General features: G+C 40.7%; 1 protein-coding gene across 6 annotated transcripts in view; it reads left to right on the top strand.

Moving 5' to 3' along the window:
• Nucleotides 1-20362, top strand: part of RBMS1 (RNA binding motif single stranded interacting protein 1) — a 213381-nt gene that overhangs the window by 160630 nt on the left and 32389 nt on the right. For all 6 annotated transcript variants that reach the window (XM_070045972.1, XM_070045973.1, XM_030852651.3 and 3 more), the window contains exons 3-4: nucleotides 10739-10797; nucleotides 16226-16317. In XM_070045972.1, the coding sequence (XP_069902073.1) occupies nucleotides 10739-10797; nucleotides 16226-16317 (151 nt within the window). The remainder of the gene's footprint in view (nucleotides 1-10738; nucleotides 10798-16225; nucleotides 16318-20362) is intronic.

Consider the following 20362-nt stretch of genomic DNA (forward strand, 5'->3'; position numbering starts at 1 on the left):
TTATATTATATCCCCAGATTTCTTAAGAGCTGAAGTGAGTAAAATAGATATCATTTTCCTTTTCATTCTGTTCTTCAGGCGGGCTTTTCAAGGTCATGGGGCAGTCAGGATTTGTTACTTAAAAAAAGGATGGCCTGACAGCATTTGGAAATTGATATGCTGGTGCCGTGTTCTGGATCAAAGCCAACATTAGTGTTCAGTGTAGGAAATGTCCAATTTGACGCTGTCCTTTTTTAGCTTGTGTCAGAATCAAGAGAAAGTTCTAGGTAATTTGCACACTCTGTTTTAATAGTTTCAGATAACTCTGTTTTGCTTCAGAGAGCATGTTTACTTTTACTCTCTGTCATGCTGTTCTTGTTTTGAATGAAGCAATCATTTATGGTTTTCGGTGTTGAAGTTTAGTGCATTTCAGTTTCTACAGACTCTGAAACAGTTCTCTGGCACTGTGTGTGTGTGTGTGTGTGTGTGTGTGTGTGTGTGTAAAAGCTTTCTAGTTTTGATTTCTTTGAAAAAGAGCAGAAATTTAGAGATAGTTGCAACAGGTCTAGGAACCAAAACTCTTCTCGGTGTTTTGGTTTTTTTCCCCCCAGCAACCTTTTACAGTTTCCTTTTTGGTAGCAATTTTTAATTCCATGTTAAGCACCTAAATTACCTTGCTTCCCTCATTTGTTTTTTAAGCTAAATTGGGATAAAATACAAGGCGCCATGTTCATTTTCCAAGGCAAAATGTAGTATTTCCCTGCTCCCTGCAACTGCCAACCTCCCTGAATTCCCCACACCAAACACTTTAAGGGGAAAAAAGGGTACTCCATGTTTATGTTTCATTCACTGAACCAATATATATTGAGGGGTTTCATTATGCAAAGATCTGTACTGAAAAGTAACCATAAAAATGGTAGGCCTGGGCTTCCCTGGTGGCGCAGTGGTTGAGAGTCCGCCTGCCGATGCAGGGAACAACACGGGTTCGTGCCCCGGTCCGGGAAGATCCCACATGCCGCGGAGCGGCTGGGCCCGTGAGCCATGGCCGCTGAGCCTGCGCGTCCAGAGCCTGTGCTCCACAACGGGAGAGGTCACAGCAGTGAGAGGCCCGCGTACCGCAAAAAAAAAAAAAAAAAAAAGGTAGGCCTACAGTTTCTCAACATTTTGTGACTTAGGACCATGTCATTATGAAGGTGAGGAGAGTAGTCTAGTGCTCTCCAATGGTTAGAATTGGAAGTGCTGTTATTCCAAAGAATTCTGGGGCCGGGGTGGGGGAGGCATGGGGAGAAAAGGTTAACATGTATTTGTTACCAGATATCTGTTATGCGCCAGCACTGTGCTGGCCCCCTAATAACGGTGCCGTGAGTTAGATGTTATCACACCCTAGGTGATAGGTGTGGTACAGATGGGGATGCTGAGGCCAGACACCCACACCAGAAGCACAGAGCTGGTTATTGGCCGAATGAGCACTTGAAAAGAGCGCGCTCTCTCTCTCTCTCTCTCGATAACTCCATCTGCTTCCCCATATAATATTGTCTTCCTTCTCGTAAAGTACTAGATCATCCTGAAGGTGAGATTGTTAAAGCAAAGAAAATACATTACAGGTTTTGTTGGGAGAGGAAGAAAATTTTTTAAATGCTCTATCATTGTCAGTTCATAAATTCAACTCAGAAAGAAAAGACCACTTTATATAGTTAAATTGCCTTTGTTTTAAAAGTTAGACATTTATCAGTGTTTTGAGACTTTTCAGGACTCATTTTTATGTTAGATAATCTACGTTTTACTTGCAAAATTCTGGGTTCCATTTTCAGCAAGTATTATTTTCCTTTGACATATTAGTACTTGGGAGCACTAATTTGGTCCTGACCATCTGTGACTGCATCTGTAAGTGCTGCAGTACAGTGACTTGTGGCAAAAATACTGTCAGAAGATAGTGTCAGTGACCCTTTGTGTGCTGTGTGCTCTTTAAAAACCAGAAAATACTGTAAAGCTACTTTACCCTGATTGCAGACCATAATAGACTGGATACTAAGCTATAATAGCAGATCTATATAATAAATCAAGTGCTTTATAGTGTTCTTTTCGTTTAGAAGAGAGGTATAAGTTTTTCATAGAATATGGCAGAAAGTGCATCTTAGCCATTTCTAATGAGGTAGTTTTAATATTCATTCTATATGAATTATTTAGTTCAAGCCATACATGCAGTACACGGCATCAGTTGTTACTTTTGTATAGCATTTATAATAGATTAGCTGTGCCAGAAGGAATGTTGAAAAGACAGGGTAGCAGGAGTGGTTCTGCATTTAGTCAGAAGAGGTTATATGCATCCCCAAATCTGGGTGTAAATTACCAATTTTATTTGTGTTCTGAAAGAATGTGTTTATCTTAAAATTTCAGTGTTTTGAAAAACTAGATACGTAGATGTATATGTTTTCTCTTGAAAAACATGATACTTTGTCCCAAAGCTTCTGTCATTTATTCTCCAGCAGCTCACATGTCGTAAAGCAGCCCGTCTGGCCGAGGGCTGGACCACCTGAGGATGGTGTGCACTTCTGCTAAATTAATCTGCAGGCTCTGGGACTGGGGCTGACATTCACTGTCCTTTCCAGGGTAGTTCAGAAAAGTGAACCATGGTGATTCCTTTTCTCCATCTCCTCTGCCTTCACAGAGGCAAGCCACTAGCTTTCTATAACACAGATACAAATAACATAGGTTATTTTTCTCAGGTGTTAAGTTAGAGCATTTGAGGCTAGTTAGAAGAAGTCCTCTGTCTTAAAAACTTTCCTGTCTTTTAGAACCTTTCCATTCTTCTCCTAGCTCTCCTCAGTCCTCCATGGTAACTTCTTGAACTTGAGTGTTACTGCTTGAGTACGGAGAGCCAAAAAAATTAAATAGTAATAATAAACAAAAAATGTGACATCTCTCTTTGCTAATTCTAGCCACAAGATTTTCATTAATCTTACTAAAATCCTGCTTTCATCATATCATTCCGCAGTTGCAAAACCTCCAGCCACGTTCTGTTCCCTGACTCCTTTTCCTAGAACCCGAGGCCCTCTAGGACCTTTTCAGACTTGATTTCCGATCTTCCCCACACAGCTTGCATTAGACACATTCTTCTGTTTATTGTCTTCCGTGGCCTACCTCAATTTCTGTTTTCCCCAAAGTCTTTCTTGCTGAACTTGACCTTCATCCTACGTTTATGCTCCTTTTATTTAGCATTCATCATACAGGATCTCAATATTCTTAATTATTTTTTAATATTAAAAATTTCTTACATTCCCCCCCCCCACAATTATCCCCCTCAGCTGCAGGAATGGCATGTTACATACTTTTCATAGGCCTTGGATGGTGAAGGGCATGCTGGAGACGTGCTGTAAATATGTGAGGCTAGATTTGATTTCTTGGTCTGGCCTCCTTCTTGACTGTACTTGTCTTTCCTGCATTCCATTCACCTTCAGCACCAGGTTGGGTTTTGACCTTCAGGGCTGTAGCAGCTTTTCCTGCCAAGCATTTTCCTTCTTCCAACCCTGACTTCCATTCCAGCTGCATCAGGTGCAGCTTCCTGTTCTGTCCATATACCAGGAACTCTGTATGCACAAAGCACATCCAGCCGTACCGCACAAGTGGAAGGGGCAGTTAACGAATGTTAGGACAAATACCGTATGCTAACACATATATGGAATTTAAGAAAAAAAAATGTCATGAAGAACCTAGGGGTAAGACAGGAATAAAGACACAGACCTACTAGAGCATGGACTTGAGAATATGAGGAGGGGGAAGGGTAAGCTGTGACAAAGTGAGAGAGAGGCATGGACATATATACACTACCAAACGTAAAATAGATAGCTAGTGGGAAGCAGCCGCATGGCACAGGGAGATCAGCTCTGTGCTTTGTGATCGCCTGGAGGGGTGGGATAGGGAGGGTGGGAGGGAGGGAGATGCAAGAGGGAAGAGATATGGGAACATATGTATATGTATAACTGATTCACTTCGTTATACAGCAGAAACTAACACACCATTGTAAAGCAATTATACTCCAATAAAGATGTAAAAAAAAAAAAAAAGTTAAGCCAAAATGACTGGAATTAAAAATGGAATATCTTTCTGTCCCTTTAATTTTTGTACATCTTAGAAGTCTTATAGAAACAGTGAAACTCTTCAAGGCCAAAAAGATGAAGTCTTAGAAAATCTGTCTGATATTGATTGCCTAATTTTAAAATTTCACATACATATACCTCATCCTCAAATGCTTACCACTTCCTGTACCAAGTAGATAAAGAAAATAGAATGAGCTGAATTATTCAAGGTACTGAGGATTCAGGATAACATGGGTAAATGACTCCTTCTGCTAGAAAGCAGAACTAGAGAGCTCTTTCAGGCCTCATTGTGCAGCAAACTTTTCTATTAGCAAAATGAATGTAATTTATACTTTCTTTTCCTTCCCCTATTCAACCACTGTTAGAAGACCTAAAGCAAATTGTAGGAAATCCCCTTTTCCTGGGAGGCCACTGGAAAGATAAAGTAGCAAAAAAAATCAAGTTAGAAAATGCATGTACGGTATCATCCGGGTGTGGGTGTATGTCTGTGAATTATTTTCCCTTTTCCCCCCACAAGTCCACAATAACAAAGGGCTCCTAGTTCCCAAATCCGTTCCCACCAAATAGATCCCTGCATTACTCCTTCTAAGCTTTAAAGCCAGCCATACCTCCTCTTCACTGATACATTTGTTCTCTTGGGCCTCTTATTCCAAATAGAACAATGTTGTCTACCCAGGAAGTCAGGGAACAACTTTCTGAATGTTGTCAGCATCTGTGTTAGAGGCTTTAGCAGTTCCAGGGTCTGCCCTCATCCTCATGCCACTTGTTTGGAACTGTGCAGATTCACAGTGGGAGCAGCTTTTTTTTTTTTTTTTTTTTTTTTTTTTTGCGTTACACGGGCCTCTCACTGTTGTGGCCTCTCCCATTGCGGAGCACAGGCTCCGGACGCGCAGGCTCAGCGGCCATGGCTCACGGGCCCAGCCGCTCCGCGGCACGTGGGATCTTCCTGGACTGGGGCACGAACCCGTGTCCCCTGCATCGGCAGGCGGACTCTCAACCACTGCGCCACCAGGGAAGCCCTGGGAGCAGCTTTGAACCTCTGGAACAGTCTGTGGTTGGCGACCAGAGTTTCCACACTTGTCAGCGTGATTGGCCAAGCAAACTTCTGTCTCCCTTCTTTGCTGCTGTGTAACCTTTAGTGGGTCCCTTACTCACTCCGCTCCTTTGTTTCACAACTGCAAAGTGGGAATAAAACTTCACCTACTCAAAAGGTCACTGTGAAGATTAAAATAATTGACCTAAATCACATAAAACAGTGCCTGACATAACATAAAAACTGTATAGATGTAATCTGTTAACTTCTGTTATTCCCCTGAGTTAACTCACTAGGTCATAGGCTTTCCATTGTGGATACTGATTTGATAGCCCATAGAGGTTTGGTTTTTTCTCATTTCAGTCCCCTCTCCCTCCTTCTTGCTAATTATTGTCATTTGCACGGGCACAGCCTCTCTCACAGTGGCAAGTTTCTTTGTCCTTCAAAGGCAGTTCAGCTATTAAAGCAAACAAAAGCAATCATCCTATATGCATGAGCAATATCCCACCCTTTTTCACATCGTTTTTTGTTTACATTATAGGTGTACACTTTTTCTTTCTTTTTTTTCCCACACACCCATTGCTTTTTTCAGTTTAATAAGTTTGTAAAATAAACTAACATAAACCTTGCCAATGACCCTATGGTGCCTTAACTGAGTTTCCAACTGGGATGACCAATACTAAAATAACTCATCAACCCTTACCGCCATCTGTTGGTGGTGGGTGGAATGGACTCTATTCTCCAGAGCCTTGGCTTGTAACTGGCCATGTTCAAAAGTTCCAAGTTCCCTAGTAGATGAGAGAGAGGAGAAAGAGACTGTGTGCGCGCCTGAGTGCCATGTGCAGACACTTGTACGTGCACACTGGACAAAATCTGTAAGGATGGGCTTCCCTGGTGGCGCAGTGGTTGAGAATCCGCCTGCCAATTCAGGGGACATGGGTTCAAGCCCTGGTCTGGGAAGATCCCACATGCCGCGGAGCAACTAGGCCCGTGAGCCACAACTACTGAGCCTGCGCTTCTGGAGCCTGTGCTCCGCAACAAGAGAGGCCGTGATAGTGAGAGGCCCACACACCGCGATGAGGAGTGGCCCGCGCTCGCCACAACTGGAGAAAGCCCTCGTAGAGAAACGAAGACCCAACACAGCCATAAATAAATAAATTTAAATTTTTTTAAAAAATCTAGAAGGATACGCATCAATCCATTTAACATTTCGTATTCAGGACTTTAGGTGATTCTAATATTTCAGTCTGCTTTTCTGTGTCTTCTAATAACAAATACGCATTTCTCTTGTAATTATGGTAAATTTTCAAAAAGGTAGAATTAATGAAGGACTAAGTGGTGGGGGGCAGAGGAGAAAATGAAGCTTTATTTTAGTAAGTGCAAACTAAAATATGGTTAGATTTTATACTATAACAGATGAAAGAAGAAATGGAAATGGGGGAGAAATGACAAAAGCTGTGGTACAAACAAAAGAAACTTGGGTAGCTTCTAAGCGAAAGGTTTTATTAGCCAATAGGTTTAAATGTGAGATTTTTACTTGTTATCCTCTCCCTTTGAAATTCTCATTATTCTGTAGTCATGTCTCTTAATTACTCTTTATCCTTTTGCTGTCAGAGCTTCCTCTGGAGTGGATTAATCTACTCTCAGCAAAGAATATTATATTCCGGGTAGCCAGGACTGTGCGTCTGAGCCTTGTTACTTTAAGCTGGGTAAAACCCACAGAATCTTCATATTCACATTTTCCCCATTAAATCCTGCAGCTTGCTTTCCTGGGCATGCATCTCCTTGGTGTCCTTGGAGTGTGCATCCTGCCAGTGAGGAGGCCTGTTTTCTCCTAATAAATCCTATGTCCCTGTTACTTGACTTTTTTTTTTTTTTTACAAATTAAGTTGCAGATAGGAACAAGGGGAGGTGAAAATCTAGTTGCTTTATGAGTTTCTATCCAGATATCTGTTACTCTTGCAGGCACTGCTGATCAACAATAGAATTAGACTAAATGTTAATCATCTGTAATGACTTCTCCCCCCCATCCCATCCCTTGCCTCACATTATTAAATCTTACTACAGATAAGACTAGCAGAGGGGAATTGCTCTGAAGCCTGCTGCCCCCTTTCCTGTTCCTTGAGGTGCCGTTTGCCAGACGGCTCGTCCCCATATTGTAGATCCTTTCTCATGTCATCAGAAGAACTTGTTCTGTGCTCCATTCCCAGAACATGGTGACTGCATCAGCCCCTGAGAAGCTAACTGAGTGAACAGCTCACAGAAAAAGATATTGTAGGAGAGGAAAAGGCTTCAAAACCCTGCCCCACCACCACGCCGGGTAACTCCAGAGAAGCATCTCACTGACCCTCTGATTGCATGGAGGCTAGTATGCAGTAGTACCACAGAGTGAAAACTGTTTTGACTTTCTGGGAAGTCATGGGCTTTCAGTGTTAACCCACAAATCATGATGAAAACCACAATAGAAAGTAAAACCGATAAATTTCAGACATACTTCTCCTGCACACACCCCGCATCCCTCCTTCAACCACGAACCACACACTTATTTCTTGTGTCTAAAACAAACAAACAAAAAACTTGCTTTGGTTTGAAAAATAAATCTATTCCAATCCCTTAATAGATCTTCCACTTTTTTCCTCACCTTTCATACTCTGAGTATGTAAAGGAAACATTGTTTCTCAAAATTATGTCATAGATAAATTGCAGTGAACACTTAAATTTAACTGTTTTTGAGCTTTGAGGTTTTAGGCGAGATCTTAGTCTCAAAATTTCTATGAGCTTTTGTTTTCCCATTAGCAAAAATGGGAATAATAACAGCTACCTCATAAGATTGTTGTGAAGTTAAATAAGACCATACATACAAAGTGCCTAGAAATTTAGGAACTGAGTAAATGTTATTCCCTTTCTGGTTTCTTATAAAATCGCCCACTAAATGGTTGAGGCTATTAGGGAGAGTTTCGTGGAAAAGTTAGTGTTACAACAGGTTCTTTAAGTTCAAGCATGGATAGAAGGGGGCAATGGAGAGATAAGAGAACCATGTTCCAAGGAATGCAGCAGACTGGGTTGGAAGGACCAGAGGCTAGAGGCAAGAACTATGATATGCCTTTTGTATAGGTGTAGGCACCGTGAAGGGAAGGAGTGAATATTACACACATGTCCGAGGCAAAACTCAGAAGAGTGATTGACTGACTGGATTCAGGAATGGCTGACTTGAAGATGTCTCAAGGACCACAAGCTTGGTGGAAGATTGGGAATGTGATGATGCTATTGAATGAAATGAGATATGAAGAGGAGACAAGGAAAATGCGTTTGAGGTTCTTTGGGGGTGGGATTTAGAGAATAGTGGACATGAGGTAACATCTAACTAGATATTTAAGTATCTTAGTAAGATACTAAGATAGTTAAGTAAAAAGAAGAAGACAAAAACTAAAGCTTTGGTTAGATTAAAAAAAAAAAACAGGAAGGAGAAATGGGCTTCATCAAAGAAGATGTATAAGTTAAATCTGTGGTGCTGGATGCATTTCCTAGGAAAAGGAAGGGTTAAGGGGCTGATTATCAAATGTGATGAAAGTACTTGGTTAAGGAGAGAGAGGAGGAAGCTGAATGGGCCAAAAAAAACCACTGAAAGGGTGCCCAGAAAGGTAGGATGAGGTCCTGAGAGTGAAGGTCCTAGAAGCATAGGTGTGGAAATAAGGAGAAATGTCAGATGTAGCAAAGATCAAAGAGAACCCAAACCAGAGTGGAGTGTGGCGTGGATTGAGTCTAGTGCTCTCAGGAGCCTCTTCACTTTTCCTGCTTCCCACATCTTCCTCTCTCCATGTCTTCTTCCCCATTATTGTGGAGAGCAGAACCAGAAGGGTGGAAGGCCAGCCCCTGACCTTCTCTAAATTTGCTTTCTTCTGTTTGGTTTACAAAAGACCCTGAACTCTGTGACCGCAAGCAAAGTCTCTTAATCTCTATGACTCCCAATCCCCTTATCCTACATTGGAGTCATACCAGTTTTCTTCTCTACTTTTGCAAAGGGCTGTGATAGGGATGCAGTCTAAAAGCGTTTTCAGCTAAAACTTGTGCAAAGGAGAGAGTGCTGGTACATATCAAGCTGTCCGTAACCTAGGTAGATAAATGGTTGCTATAAGGTGGTCTTTAAATCACTTATTGTTTCTGTTTTGCAGAGTTTAAAAAATTTTTTTTTTGTAAGCTTAATGACCTGTGTTAAGGTTGTTATAAATGCTCAAAATCTCTACAGGGAATTGAAGGTGTTTGTGTAGCCTTATGCCTCTTGGATGTAATTGTCATTTGAACCTTAAATTATCGTTACTTTCATGTGCCCAGTTAGTAATCATTTGATTACCTGATTACACAGAGTGAAGATTAACTGAGGGAGAGAGGTGGCCCAAGCCATTTGTTTCCTCTAGATAAGTATCTTTCAGCTTGTTCAATACATAAAATAGAAACCTGCAACATTTAGAATGTTTTAAAGTGCTGCACAGATACTTCCATTTTCTAAAACTTTTAAGAGTCTTTTTAGTCCTCAGCAGAAATCACGAGAAAGTAGTGTTAGAGAAAATGTGAAATTTTTAAAGTAGATACATAGGAAAGTAAAATTTTGGAATTTGCCACATCTAAATGGGGAAATGTCTCAGATACCTCAAGTATGTTATGTGCATTCCCCAAAAACCTAGTAATTTTTAAGAGTTATTTTTCAAAGGTTTTTCTTCTCCGTTTTTAGAAGACAAACATAGCGGTGCTTTGCATTGTGGTCTGGTCACTGTGAAAGGATGTAGGTAGTACCTATATTTCAACTCTGCTGCCCCTTTGTTTCTGATAGCAGTACCCTCAATTTTAATATTCTGAATTTTTTTCCTTCTTCTCCCAACTTCTGTTGTACATTAAGGAATTTGAACACATTTTTCATACAGACCCTCATAAAAGTAATGCTTAATTCCTGATTCATTGGTTTATATTTTTGCATTGCCTATTTCTTGCACACACATGCCCACACACACATTAGTGAGTACACCGTATAACTATTATTACAGCATTAAAAGAGGTCTTAATAAAGGTATTTATAAACAGTTGTCAAAATCTTAGGTAAAAAAGACCTGTTTTAAATAACACATCAAGTGTGTTAAAGATATATACACATACGCACCTTTCTGTGGTGATCTAGAGCCATGCGGAGCTGCCTGCAAAAGCAAAATGAATAGATAAGACCCAGGCAGCTTTCCCACCGTGATTAGTTCATAAAGGCTATGTTGATCTTAGCACTTTCCATTAACACTTCTGTAGCCTTGCCTTTGGGTTTGTATTTGACCACAGACATGGTGTTACTAGACGAAACTATTTTTATAGAGCTCATATTCCATTTTTTTGGTCCCAAGATCATCAGGTAAGTACCTGATTCCTCAAAGCTAAACATCAAACTGTAATCCAGAGATTCAAATGAGAGGCCTAGCTGTTACCCCTTTTTAGTTTAGTTTGTGTTTAGAATTCTCATTTCCCGTCCCCTAGTAAAGAACATTTTGTACTTGAAAGTTTGCAGTTGTTTGATAAGTGTGTGTGTTCTCTGGACTTAGACATTAATAAAGGTTCCTCAATTATAACTTCTTTTTTCTCTTTTTTTCCTTAGATATGGGAAAATTGTTTCCACGAAGGCAATTTTGGATAAGACAACGAACAAATGCAAAGGTATGTTTCGTTGGCTGTTGATTTGCTAAATCAGGGCTTTAGAAAAATAATGGAATTTTAAACTTGATCTTTGGTTTCAAAACTACCTCCATTTATTAAAATCCAAATCTTACATGTCACCCAGTTTCTGTCTTGCACAGTGTCAGCATATTGCTTGCGTTTGTCCCTGGTTGAGTTTTGGCTGGAAACCCAACAGCAGCTAGCCCTTTGCCAGAATCCCAGATTTGATGCCAGTAGAGTTAACATGCAAAATACCGGCTGGCATTTATCCCCTGCTCTTAAAAGGGGAGTAGAGTTAGAAAATAGCTTTTCTTTGCTGAGCCTGAGGAGATTAGAGCTGCTTACTGAAGACCATTGGACTGCACTAAAGAACTGAAAAGATTACATATTGTGCAAATTGGCTCTATTAATTAGAGTAGTTTTAAGCAGTACTTAATTACATGTTTCAATACTCCCAATTGTTCTCTGCTGAATGCCTGTTGACAATATTGGCAGCGGGGAGGAGAGAACCATTTTCACTGACCGAATTGTAATAGGGAGGGGAGGTCATACGCCCCTTTGAAATATGCTGCTGCATTAATTTGATGCACTGACCTTCAGTTTTCCGTGTAATTAGGATGAGCTCATGCGGCTCCATGAGCTGGAAGAGGAGGTGTCTGGAGTAGGCAGCACTGATGCTCTGTGGTTCTGACTTTTAATGATCCAGCATCTTAACAATAGGCATGTGATTTCTAGGAAAGGGGAAGAATGGAGTCAGCTGACTTTGAGTCTAACGACTGACCCCGTGAATTGAAATAAGGTTGACAGGAATAGGCAGAGAAGGCAAATCTCCTCATTAATTAGACCCCAATTTTTCAAGTAGTGGTGATGGCTGTGGCTTAGCACAATCTGAAAAAGGCAGAGAACATAAATGAAGCCTCTGGATGGTATGGTAGGGCCTCACCATAGAAGCCAGCCGTTTCCTTTAATCTGGACTTGAAGTGATTCATTGTATTTCTGTCTCTTCTTCAAAGCTCCTGAATTTAAAGGAGCTATTGTGGCAAATATCTAAGCCCATGTTTAGTCAACATGGCACATTCAGGCAGTTTTGCCTTAGGACGGTGAATAGAGCAATGCTTTACATAGAGTGGTACTCAATTAATATTTTCAGTGAATTAAACTGGAGAGAGTCAAATTGTAGACTGAAATGTCTACCCAGTTACCAGATTAGTCTTGTTTACCATATTTTAAAATGATTTGGGTGAGCAGGGACACAGAAAAAAACCTTTTGGTTTTATAACAAAAAAAAACCGGACTCTTGCAGGTATAAAACAGGAAGCTGATCTCAGCATTTGTTTCAAACCAAGAGAGAAATCACAGTAGACAAGTCGTTTTATAACCTTACCCTTCCTTTCTTCCTCCTCACCTCCCCAACCCCCTTACCCCAAAAAGAAGTCTTCGCAGCAGATCAGTGTGTTAAAAAAAGCACAGCTGCCCTAGTTACGTGAGAGAGAGGACCCAGAGGCCTCCCTGGGTGAATTCTCTGCCACACCTCTACACTGGACACGCTACTGTTATACACTCTTTTCCAGCAAGACCCTATTGCCTGGAAGCCAAAACTCCACAAAATGCTTAGCATGATCTGGAAAAGGTACAAGTAAAGAAATACTAAAGCTAAACTGAACATCATAATACAAACCCATGATATTTGGGAAGGGTCCGAAGATAAGTGGAGAGATTTTGGGGCCTTCTAAATAAGGATAAGAATAATTCAGCACTGGTTTTCAATACATGTCTCCTGTAGATGTTCTCCTAAATTGAGTCTCAGGAGAGACTGCCTTATGTCAGGGGTGGGGGGGTGGCGATGAGAGAAACCTTCTGAGTCTCTGTGTCACACAGGCCTCTCAGGAAGAAATAGCAACAGATATCTGGGGTGTGGGTGAGTGAGTGAGGGGGAGAGAGTAAGCAAGAATGGGTTTATAAAATTCTGGGAGGGAGAATGAAAGAGCTCCTGAAAAATAGTAATTTTAGGACAAATGAGAAAAAATAACACAGCATAGCTCATAATAAAGACAGATAACATGTTAGCCATGTTACAGATAACTTGAGAAGGTGGGTAGGTGGATGGATGGATGAATATAGGTAATGCTTAAGAGGTTATTAGTATAAATGGAAAGTGCTTGTGTTGTATACAGTTTTTTGAGAGTTGAACAGATCAAAGAATTTTATACCTGGAAATTAGAGACCTTATAGGTCATAGAACACTTTTTGGCACAAAACTTTTTTTTTTTTTTTTTTGCGGTACGCGGGCCTCTCACCGTTGTGGCCTCTCCCACTGCGGAGCAGAGGCTCTGGACGCGCAGGCTCAGTGGCCATGGCTCACGGGTCCAGCCGCACCGCGGTATGTGGGATCTTCCCAGACCGGGGCACGAACCCGTGTCCCCTGCATCGGCAGGTGGACTCTCAACCACTGCGCCACCAGGGAAGCCCCACAAAACATATTTGGAAGCCTCTCTCCAGAAGACAGAATTAAGCTGAAGGAAATATTGCTCTGAATAACATGTTATCGTAGTCATTAAATTTAAAAATTCACTATTCAGTTGCTCTTCTACCTTTCAATTTTTGTCAGTTTTTGGCCAAGAAAAGATATTTAAATGCTTTTCAGCACTGGAATATATGGTAGTTCAGGACCAAAAAAAAAAAAAAAAAAGCTTACAGCGGATTGATTGTGACACCCGACTGGTTAATTATCAATGTTTACAGAGTTGCATATAAGACCAGAAAACACACACACACACACACACAGACATAAAATGGGTGAGGATAAGTCAGACCAAAGGGAAAATAGGGGTAAGAGCAGGAAACTCCATGTTACTATAGAAATAGCCCTGTATTTCTTAGTTGCCAAAGCAAAAATAAACATACCTATTCCCATGATTCAGTAATCACAATGTAGAATAAAATCCAAGAAGCAGGAATACCATAACTGTTCCTGGTCCTGAGACCTGAGAAGAATCCTCTTGGGGGTCCAGTGAGAGGATGCTGTGTTACTTAGTTTATCCCACCTTCAGAAATATCTGTGTACATATTTATATAATGAAACCCATGGAACCTGTGAAACTCATTTATATACTCTTATACTTACTTGAAAGTAATATAATAGAGGAAATGAAAGAGCCCAGGGTTGCATGCTTACCTGTTATATTTGTTTTTCAGCAAATATTTAATGAAACAGCTATGTAGTAGACATTGGGCAAGGCCAGAAAAGGTTATAAACAGTTAACTAAAAATGCAACCGTTATGGATTTTTCCTAATAAGGAAATAACAGATAAAATAATACTAATATTACCTGAATGAATATCAATTTCAACTACATGAATATCAAACCTGAGATCTTCTGTTTATTGTAATTTATTGACAACAGCAAAATTAAGGAGGGTGTCTTAAATATCCATCAGTAGAAGTTACATCATTTCAGTGTAGTTGGGTGTTCATTTATGACCTGCTTAAATCGTATTTGGTAGTAAAATATGTATGAGAGTGAGAGAGTGAGTATGTGTGTGCCTGTGTGTACCTTCATAACGGGTTGCATGTTAGCATTAACGACAGATTTCTAAAAAAATTCCAAAATACGTTTAACCTGACTTCTAACCTGGCTGTTGAGTAGCGTTCTCTGCTTTTACTTGGGTCAGCCTCTTCTTTTTCTTTCCAACCTGGCTATTGCTCCATTCACTGTCAAAATCAGATTAGGCCTTATTCCAACCCAATTCCAAGTACTCGAAGGAAGCTGCTGCTTGTTTCAGCTTTGACACTTCTGTCTCCTAAAACATCTATTTCTGTAATCCATAGTCTAGTTCACTAGTTTTGTTACCAGGCAATATTTTTGGTATTAATACTGCACACTCACCTTTGGACTACTTCTGAAGTTTCTGTTTGGTCTTGTTGATGCATATATTTGCCTATTTTGACTTAGTTTCTTCCTGTGTAAACGACTATAGCTTTATAATATCTGCAACTGAATGATAGGGCTGGCTCCTCTTCTCTGCAACCTCCAAACAGGGCTTTTCTTTTTCAAAATATTCTTCCTCATTTAAAATTAATTTGATGGGCTTCCCTGGTGGCGCAGTGGTTGAGAGTCCGCCTGCCGATGCAGGGGACAAGGGTTCGTGCCCCGGTCCGGGAAGATCCCACATGCCGCGGAGTGGCTGGGCCCGTGAGCCATGGCCGCTGAGCCTGCACGTCCGGAGCCTGTGCTCCGCAACGGGAGAGGCCACAACAGTGAGAGGCCCACGTACCGCAAAAAATAAATAAATAAATTAAGAAAATAAAATTAATTTGATAATAGGTTTGAATTCCAAGGAAATCTCTGTTGGTATTTTTGCCTGGTACCCTGATCTTTTAAACAGTGCGCTAAATAGAATTGACCCTTTTCTCATAACTTAAGAGTTATAGTGACAAATCAGTGACTGCCTGATGTAATGCAGTGATGCTTATGGATCAGTGAAGTTCATGGAGCTGTTTGCTCATATGCTGCTTGAAGGCCTGTTCTTTGTATAGTTTTCCTCTTTTCTTGATTGCTATTCATTTTCACTAACAATTAGCATATGGATACCATCCATGTGATCATTTTGTAGCAGCCCTACCCTCAACCCGACCCTTTTTCCCCATTATTTCTTGCTTTTGATTTGTCGTGGCCAGGCAGAATAGCTGACCAGCTTATTTAAAATGTTTGAAAAGCTGTGGATAAATAAGCTTTGAACCAGGACCTCTCTTAGGAGGTTATTTATTTATTTGTTTTATTATGTTTTGTTTTTAGACTTTAGGACATGAACTGCTAAAACAGCTATTTTGGGTTTCTGGAGCCATCCCCCCCCCCTTTATTTATTTTGAAGAGATCATGAGCTCTATTTTAGATAAATAATGATATTTTTAACCAAGTTCTAACATTTAGATTATTTTATATTGGGGGTATCCAGTGGTTGTACTTAACTTATTTGAAAAATAAAATGTAGTCTACAGAATAAACATACACTTGGAAGCTCTGTAGGATAGCACCATCTTTCTTACCAAATTATTAAAAATGCTACTTCTCTGAAGTTGATTTTTTTTTTCCTTTTTTTTTTTTAAATCTTGGTATAACTCAGATGTCTTTTTTTTTTCTGCCAGTAAGTACAGGACACCTGAGAAAAAGATCTGGAAAAGGAAAAAAACTGTTTGTTTGTTTCTTCCTTTTTTTTTTAAACTTTGAAGGGAAAGTTGCCTAGCCCGTGATAGATGGGGAAGGGCAGCTCAAGGAGGATGTTGCATTGCGGCTGTAAAGCTTGAGACATGTCAGAACGTCAGGGCTTTCATTTCTGTTGCCTGCATCAGAGACCAAATGGAGTCATCCTTTTCCTCTATGTAATCATAAAATAATGGCTTAAACACTAAGTGTGTTTTGCATTTCAGGTTATGGTTTTGTCGACTTTGACAGTCCTGCAGCAGCTCAGAAGGCTGTGTCTGCCCTGAAGGCAAGTGGGGTTCAAGCTCAAATGGCAAAGGTGAGTTGAGAGCCAGTACTCACTGCTCTGGTCTCTGGCTGTGGTTCTGAAGCTAGATACGTGGCTTTTCCTGTCACCATCCAAGTTCTTCCTTCCATCCCAGTGAGCCACAGTTACCTGTGGACACTTGTCCCGTGCCTTCGCATCCTCAATGGTAGCTATTGTGCCAAAGACTGTTCCTCATAAATTTATATGTGAAGAAGGGTTTTATAACTGTATAAAATTTTACATAGCAGATTATGTAACCCCCTAAGTAGATGGAGAAATAGCACCAGATTTTCTCAGGTAAGTGGGTACTTGTGGGCTGAAGCTCTGTACTGTATTTTTAAAAATAATTTTAAAATGTCAATGCTTAAGGAATTAATACATTTTAGAAACACTTCCGAAGGTAATTGTGTATAGAATGTCATATTATGAAAGAATAACAAAATACAATCACATATGTATGCGTTGTACAAATATACTAGTAGTTTTAATGCAATGTAAGCTACAGATACTATTTCCTCTGTGTAAAAGTCAGTGATTTTTAGACATTGGTTATTTATGGATTATAAATCTTCTCTTTAGTGGTTCTGCAGTAGCTTTATTCAGGACTTGTTTTGATGAACTCTTAATCACTGAAGTGGTATTTATGCTCCAGTCTTATTGCCTAAATGTAAACTTGGCATACCTAGTGCCAAGTGCATACCTAGTGCCTAAAGTGCATTTATTAAGATACTCATACAATTATGTACATATTTTTTTATTTGTGGTTTTTGAATTGCTACAGAACATATTTTCAAGTTTGAAACTTGACAGTTTGATATCTTGTATATTCTTTTCAAAAGATCGATAATTTTATATTATCTAGTGTCTTGAAGTACAGAGGAAAGTAATTTTGTGCTGTCCTCTGCTGCTTCTGAAGAGTAGCATGTGGTCATTCCCTGAAGGGTATTCACATTTCCATAAGGAAAGAAGATTTATGGAAGTTAAAGAACCCTGGTTGAGACAAGTTACCTGCTAAGACCTTAAAGCTGTTGAAGGACATATATGCAGCTACCAGGATAGAGATTTACCTTGATTAAAAGATCAGCATGGGGCTTCCCTGGTGGTGCAGTGGTTGAGAGTCCACCTGCCGACACAGGGGACAAGGGTTTGTGCCCCGGTCCGGGAAGATCCCACGTGCCGCGGAGCGGCTGGGCCCGTGAGCCGTGGCCGCTGAGCCTGCGCGTCCGGAGCCTGTGCTCCGCAACGGGAGAGGCCACAACAGTGAGAGGCCCGCGTACCGCAAAAAAAAAAAAAAAAAAAAAAAAATCAGCGTGAATAAAGATTTCAGGAATTGATGAAAGGGATCACCTTTCTAAAGTAATCCTTGACTTTTAATATTTTTAGACCTTTGGATTGAGTTGGACTTATTTCAGATGTTTTTAAACTCCAGAGGAAGAGGCTAAAATAAACAAACTGTAAATACTAAGCCGTGATTTTTAGATTACTTGTCCATAATATACAGCAGTTTCCTGTGGTATTGTTGAAAGACAGTGATTATGAGGCTTGAAATATATTTAATTGTGAGTATGCAATACCTAAGTTGTGTATGATTTACAGAATGTTTAATACGCCTATGTAAACAATGGGTAACCATACATTTTCTAAGCAGGACTTTTAAGGCACAGTTGGAAAAGGGCTCTATTTTTCCCTCTGTTCTGTCCATTTCCTCTACTCTGTGAAGCTCCTGTTTCTTCTTCTCATGGATAAAATCTAGGGCAGGTCCCATGACTTTTCTGGCTACTCTCGTAATTTTGAAAAGTTCCTTGAGTTGCTTCTTTCATTTCAGGTCTTTCTGGTTAATTTTTTTCAGTAGAATGCCCCTTAATTGTTTTCATATCCAAATTTCAGGAAACATAATTGTCTTTCAGTACATTTTCAGCCTTTCTATATGTATTTACACCAATCTCAGTACAATATTTTAAACAAGATGTTTAAGGGGGAAATCTCAGGTTATATTCCAAATACAGTTTGTAAATGTCAGAATTGTGTAGAGGTTTCGAGAACTCTGCTGAGAGTCAGCAGAAAGGGATGTGTGTCTTGGGTGCCGCTGGTGCTAAGAGAAATGACAACTTACAAAGCAGTTGTCTGCTAACAACCATATTGATAATTTGGTGATCAAGAAGTGATATTTTAGGGCTTCCCTGGTGGCGCAGTCGTTGAGAGTCCGCCTGCCGATGCAGGGGACATGGGTTCGTGCCCCAGTCCGGGAGGATCCCACATGCTGCGGAGCAGCTAGGCCCGTGAGAGGGAGAGGCCACAGCAGTGAGAGGCCTGTGTACTGCAAAAAACAAAAACAAAGTGATATTTTAAAAGTTTACATCCCAATATAACCATGTATTACGTGTATACAGACACACGTGCAGATGTGTAACAAATGTATTTAGTTGCATTTTAGGAAATTGGGGGTTGTGATTAATGGTAATACATTATACTTCTTACTTGAAATAATATGAAATAGGCTCTTGGTTAACATTTTGATGCTGAATGTCTGATTTTTTTTTTAAGAACACATTTCCAATGCTAAGTGTGTGATACCTATAATTGAAATGTCCAATCCTGTTTATTTGACAAAATTTTGAGTGCCGTATAATATTAAAACTTCTCCCTTCCCCCAGCTCTGGTCTGCTCTAAGTAGTAAGCTTGTCCTGGGATGGGAGCATGGTTAGTTTCTTTCCTATTTCCCAAATGTGTGTCTTTCCCACTCTTCCATAGCTAGCTGTGGTTTCTAACCCCTCCAAGGTTGGAGCAGTGGCAAAGGATGGGAAAGTTTCTTGACCTGACAATTATGTGATATGGTGTTGATTTCTCTGGGCAGACAGAGAACTGATGCTTTCCTTAGTAGAATGCTTTGCTCTCTCCCCTGTAGTTCCTTCAAGCTAGAGAAGACGTGTCCTCAGGCTGTTAGCCTCAGCTCCTGAGAATCTAAGGGTCTGCCTTCAGCCCCTTTCTTCTAGGGCCTTCTAATCCTTCAAGACAGCCTTCCTGGAAGGCTCTAACACAACCCTGGGCCAACTCTACCTGTGTGGCCCACATTGATGTGTTTGCCAGCTGTCTGTGGGAGACTAGTTACCTCCCAATTGCACTTATAGGCCCCTTCAACCAGCCTTTGCCTTTTAGATTCCTCAGGCGTAAGTCAGACATTGATTCATTGTATCCACCAAGCTCCAGAGGTCACAGACCATGCCTCCTGAGGGGTCTGTTGAAGCCCCTCTTGCTGGACTGGCAGTGATGGGGGAAGCAGCCCCTGTGGTGGGACTCAGAACGCATCAGCGGTTCTCTCCACATGCGTGTTCATTCCACCCTCTCCAGTCCCTCCCAGGCAGACGAGAGGTGGGTGGTCAGCTGAGCCTCTCAAGCCAGATCTCAGCCACTCCTATGCAGACTTTGTGTAGGTGGTCTGGTTTCTCACTCTGGCACGTGGGCATGCCTGAAACCCATTTTTTGGTGACTTCTGCTGAAACAAAGTTAGAAAGAGGGCTATTTTAACAACCTGCTCCAGGTACTACAGAGGCCTTTTTTAGAGCGGCCCCATGAACACTTACCTAGGCATCTTTTCAGTGCCGGTGATATTGAATAGCATAATATATTAAATATATCCTGTTTGAAGAAGTCTTTACAATGCATTTAGTCAGAACCGGACTGGGCATAGATTGGCACTGTACGTTGTGTCAACAGTGCACTTTGAATGCCAGCTTTCCCGTGGACTGTTAATGAGCACTGTTCAAAGACCTCCTTAGGTGGCTTGGACTGTAAATTGGCTAGGAAAAGTGATCCCTTCCTACATCATCTGTAGGGAGGGAACAATGCACGGGTTCAGAGAGGCTGGCAGTGTGCCAACATTCTGCACGTTGTGAATTTCTTCGGGTCTCTGTAGGATGACTGAGTTTCCTGGACCTGATTTCTTTTTTATTATATCATTAAAGTTACAAAAGGTATTTTGAATGCTAGAGGGTCCATTGTTCTGTGCCACGGAACCATGGGTTTGAGTATCAGGAGTTGACTTACCCCCTTTATGCTG

This window comes from Globicephala melas, chromosome 7 (genome assembly GCF_963455315.2).
Source record: "Globicephala melas chromosome 7, mGloMel1.2, whole genome shotgun sequence".
Taxonomy (NCBI): Eukaryota; Metazoa; Chordata; class Mammalia; order Artiodactyla; family Delphinidae; genus Globicephala; species Globicephala melas.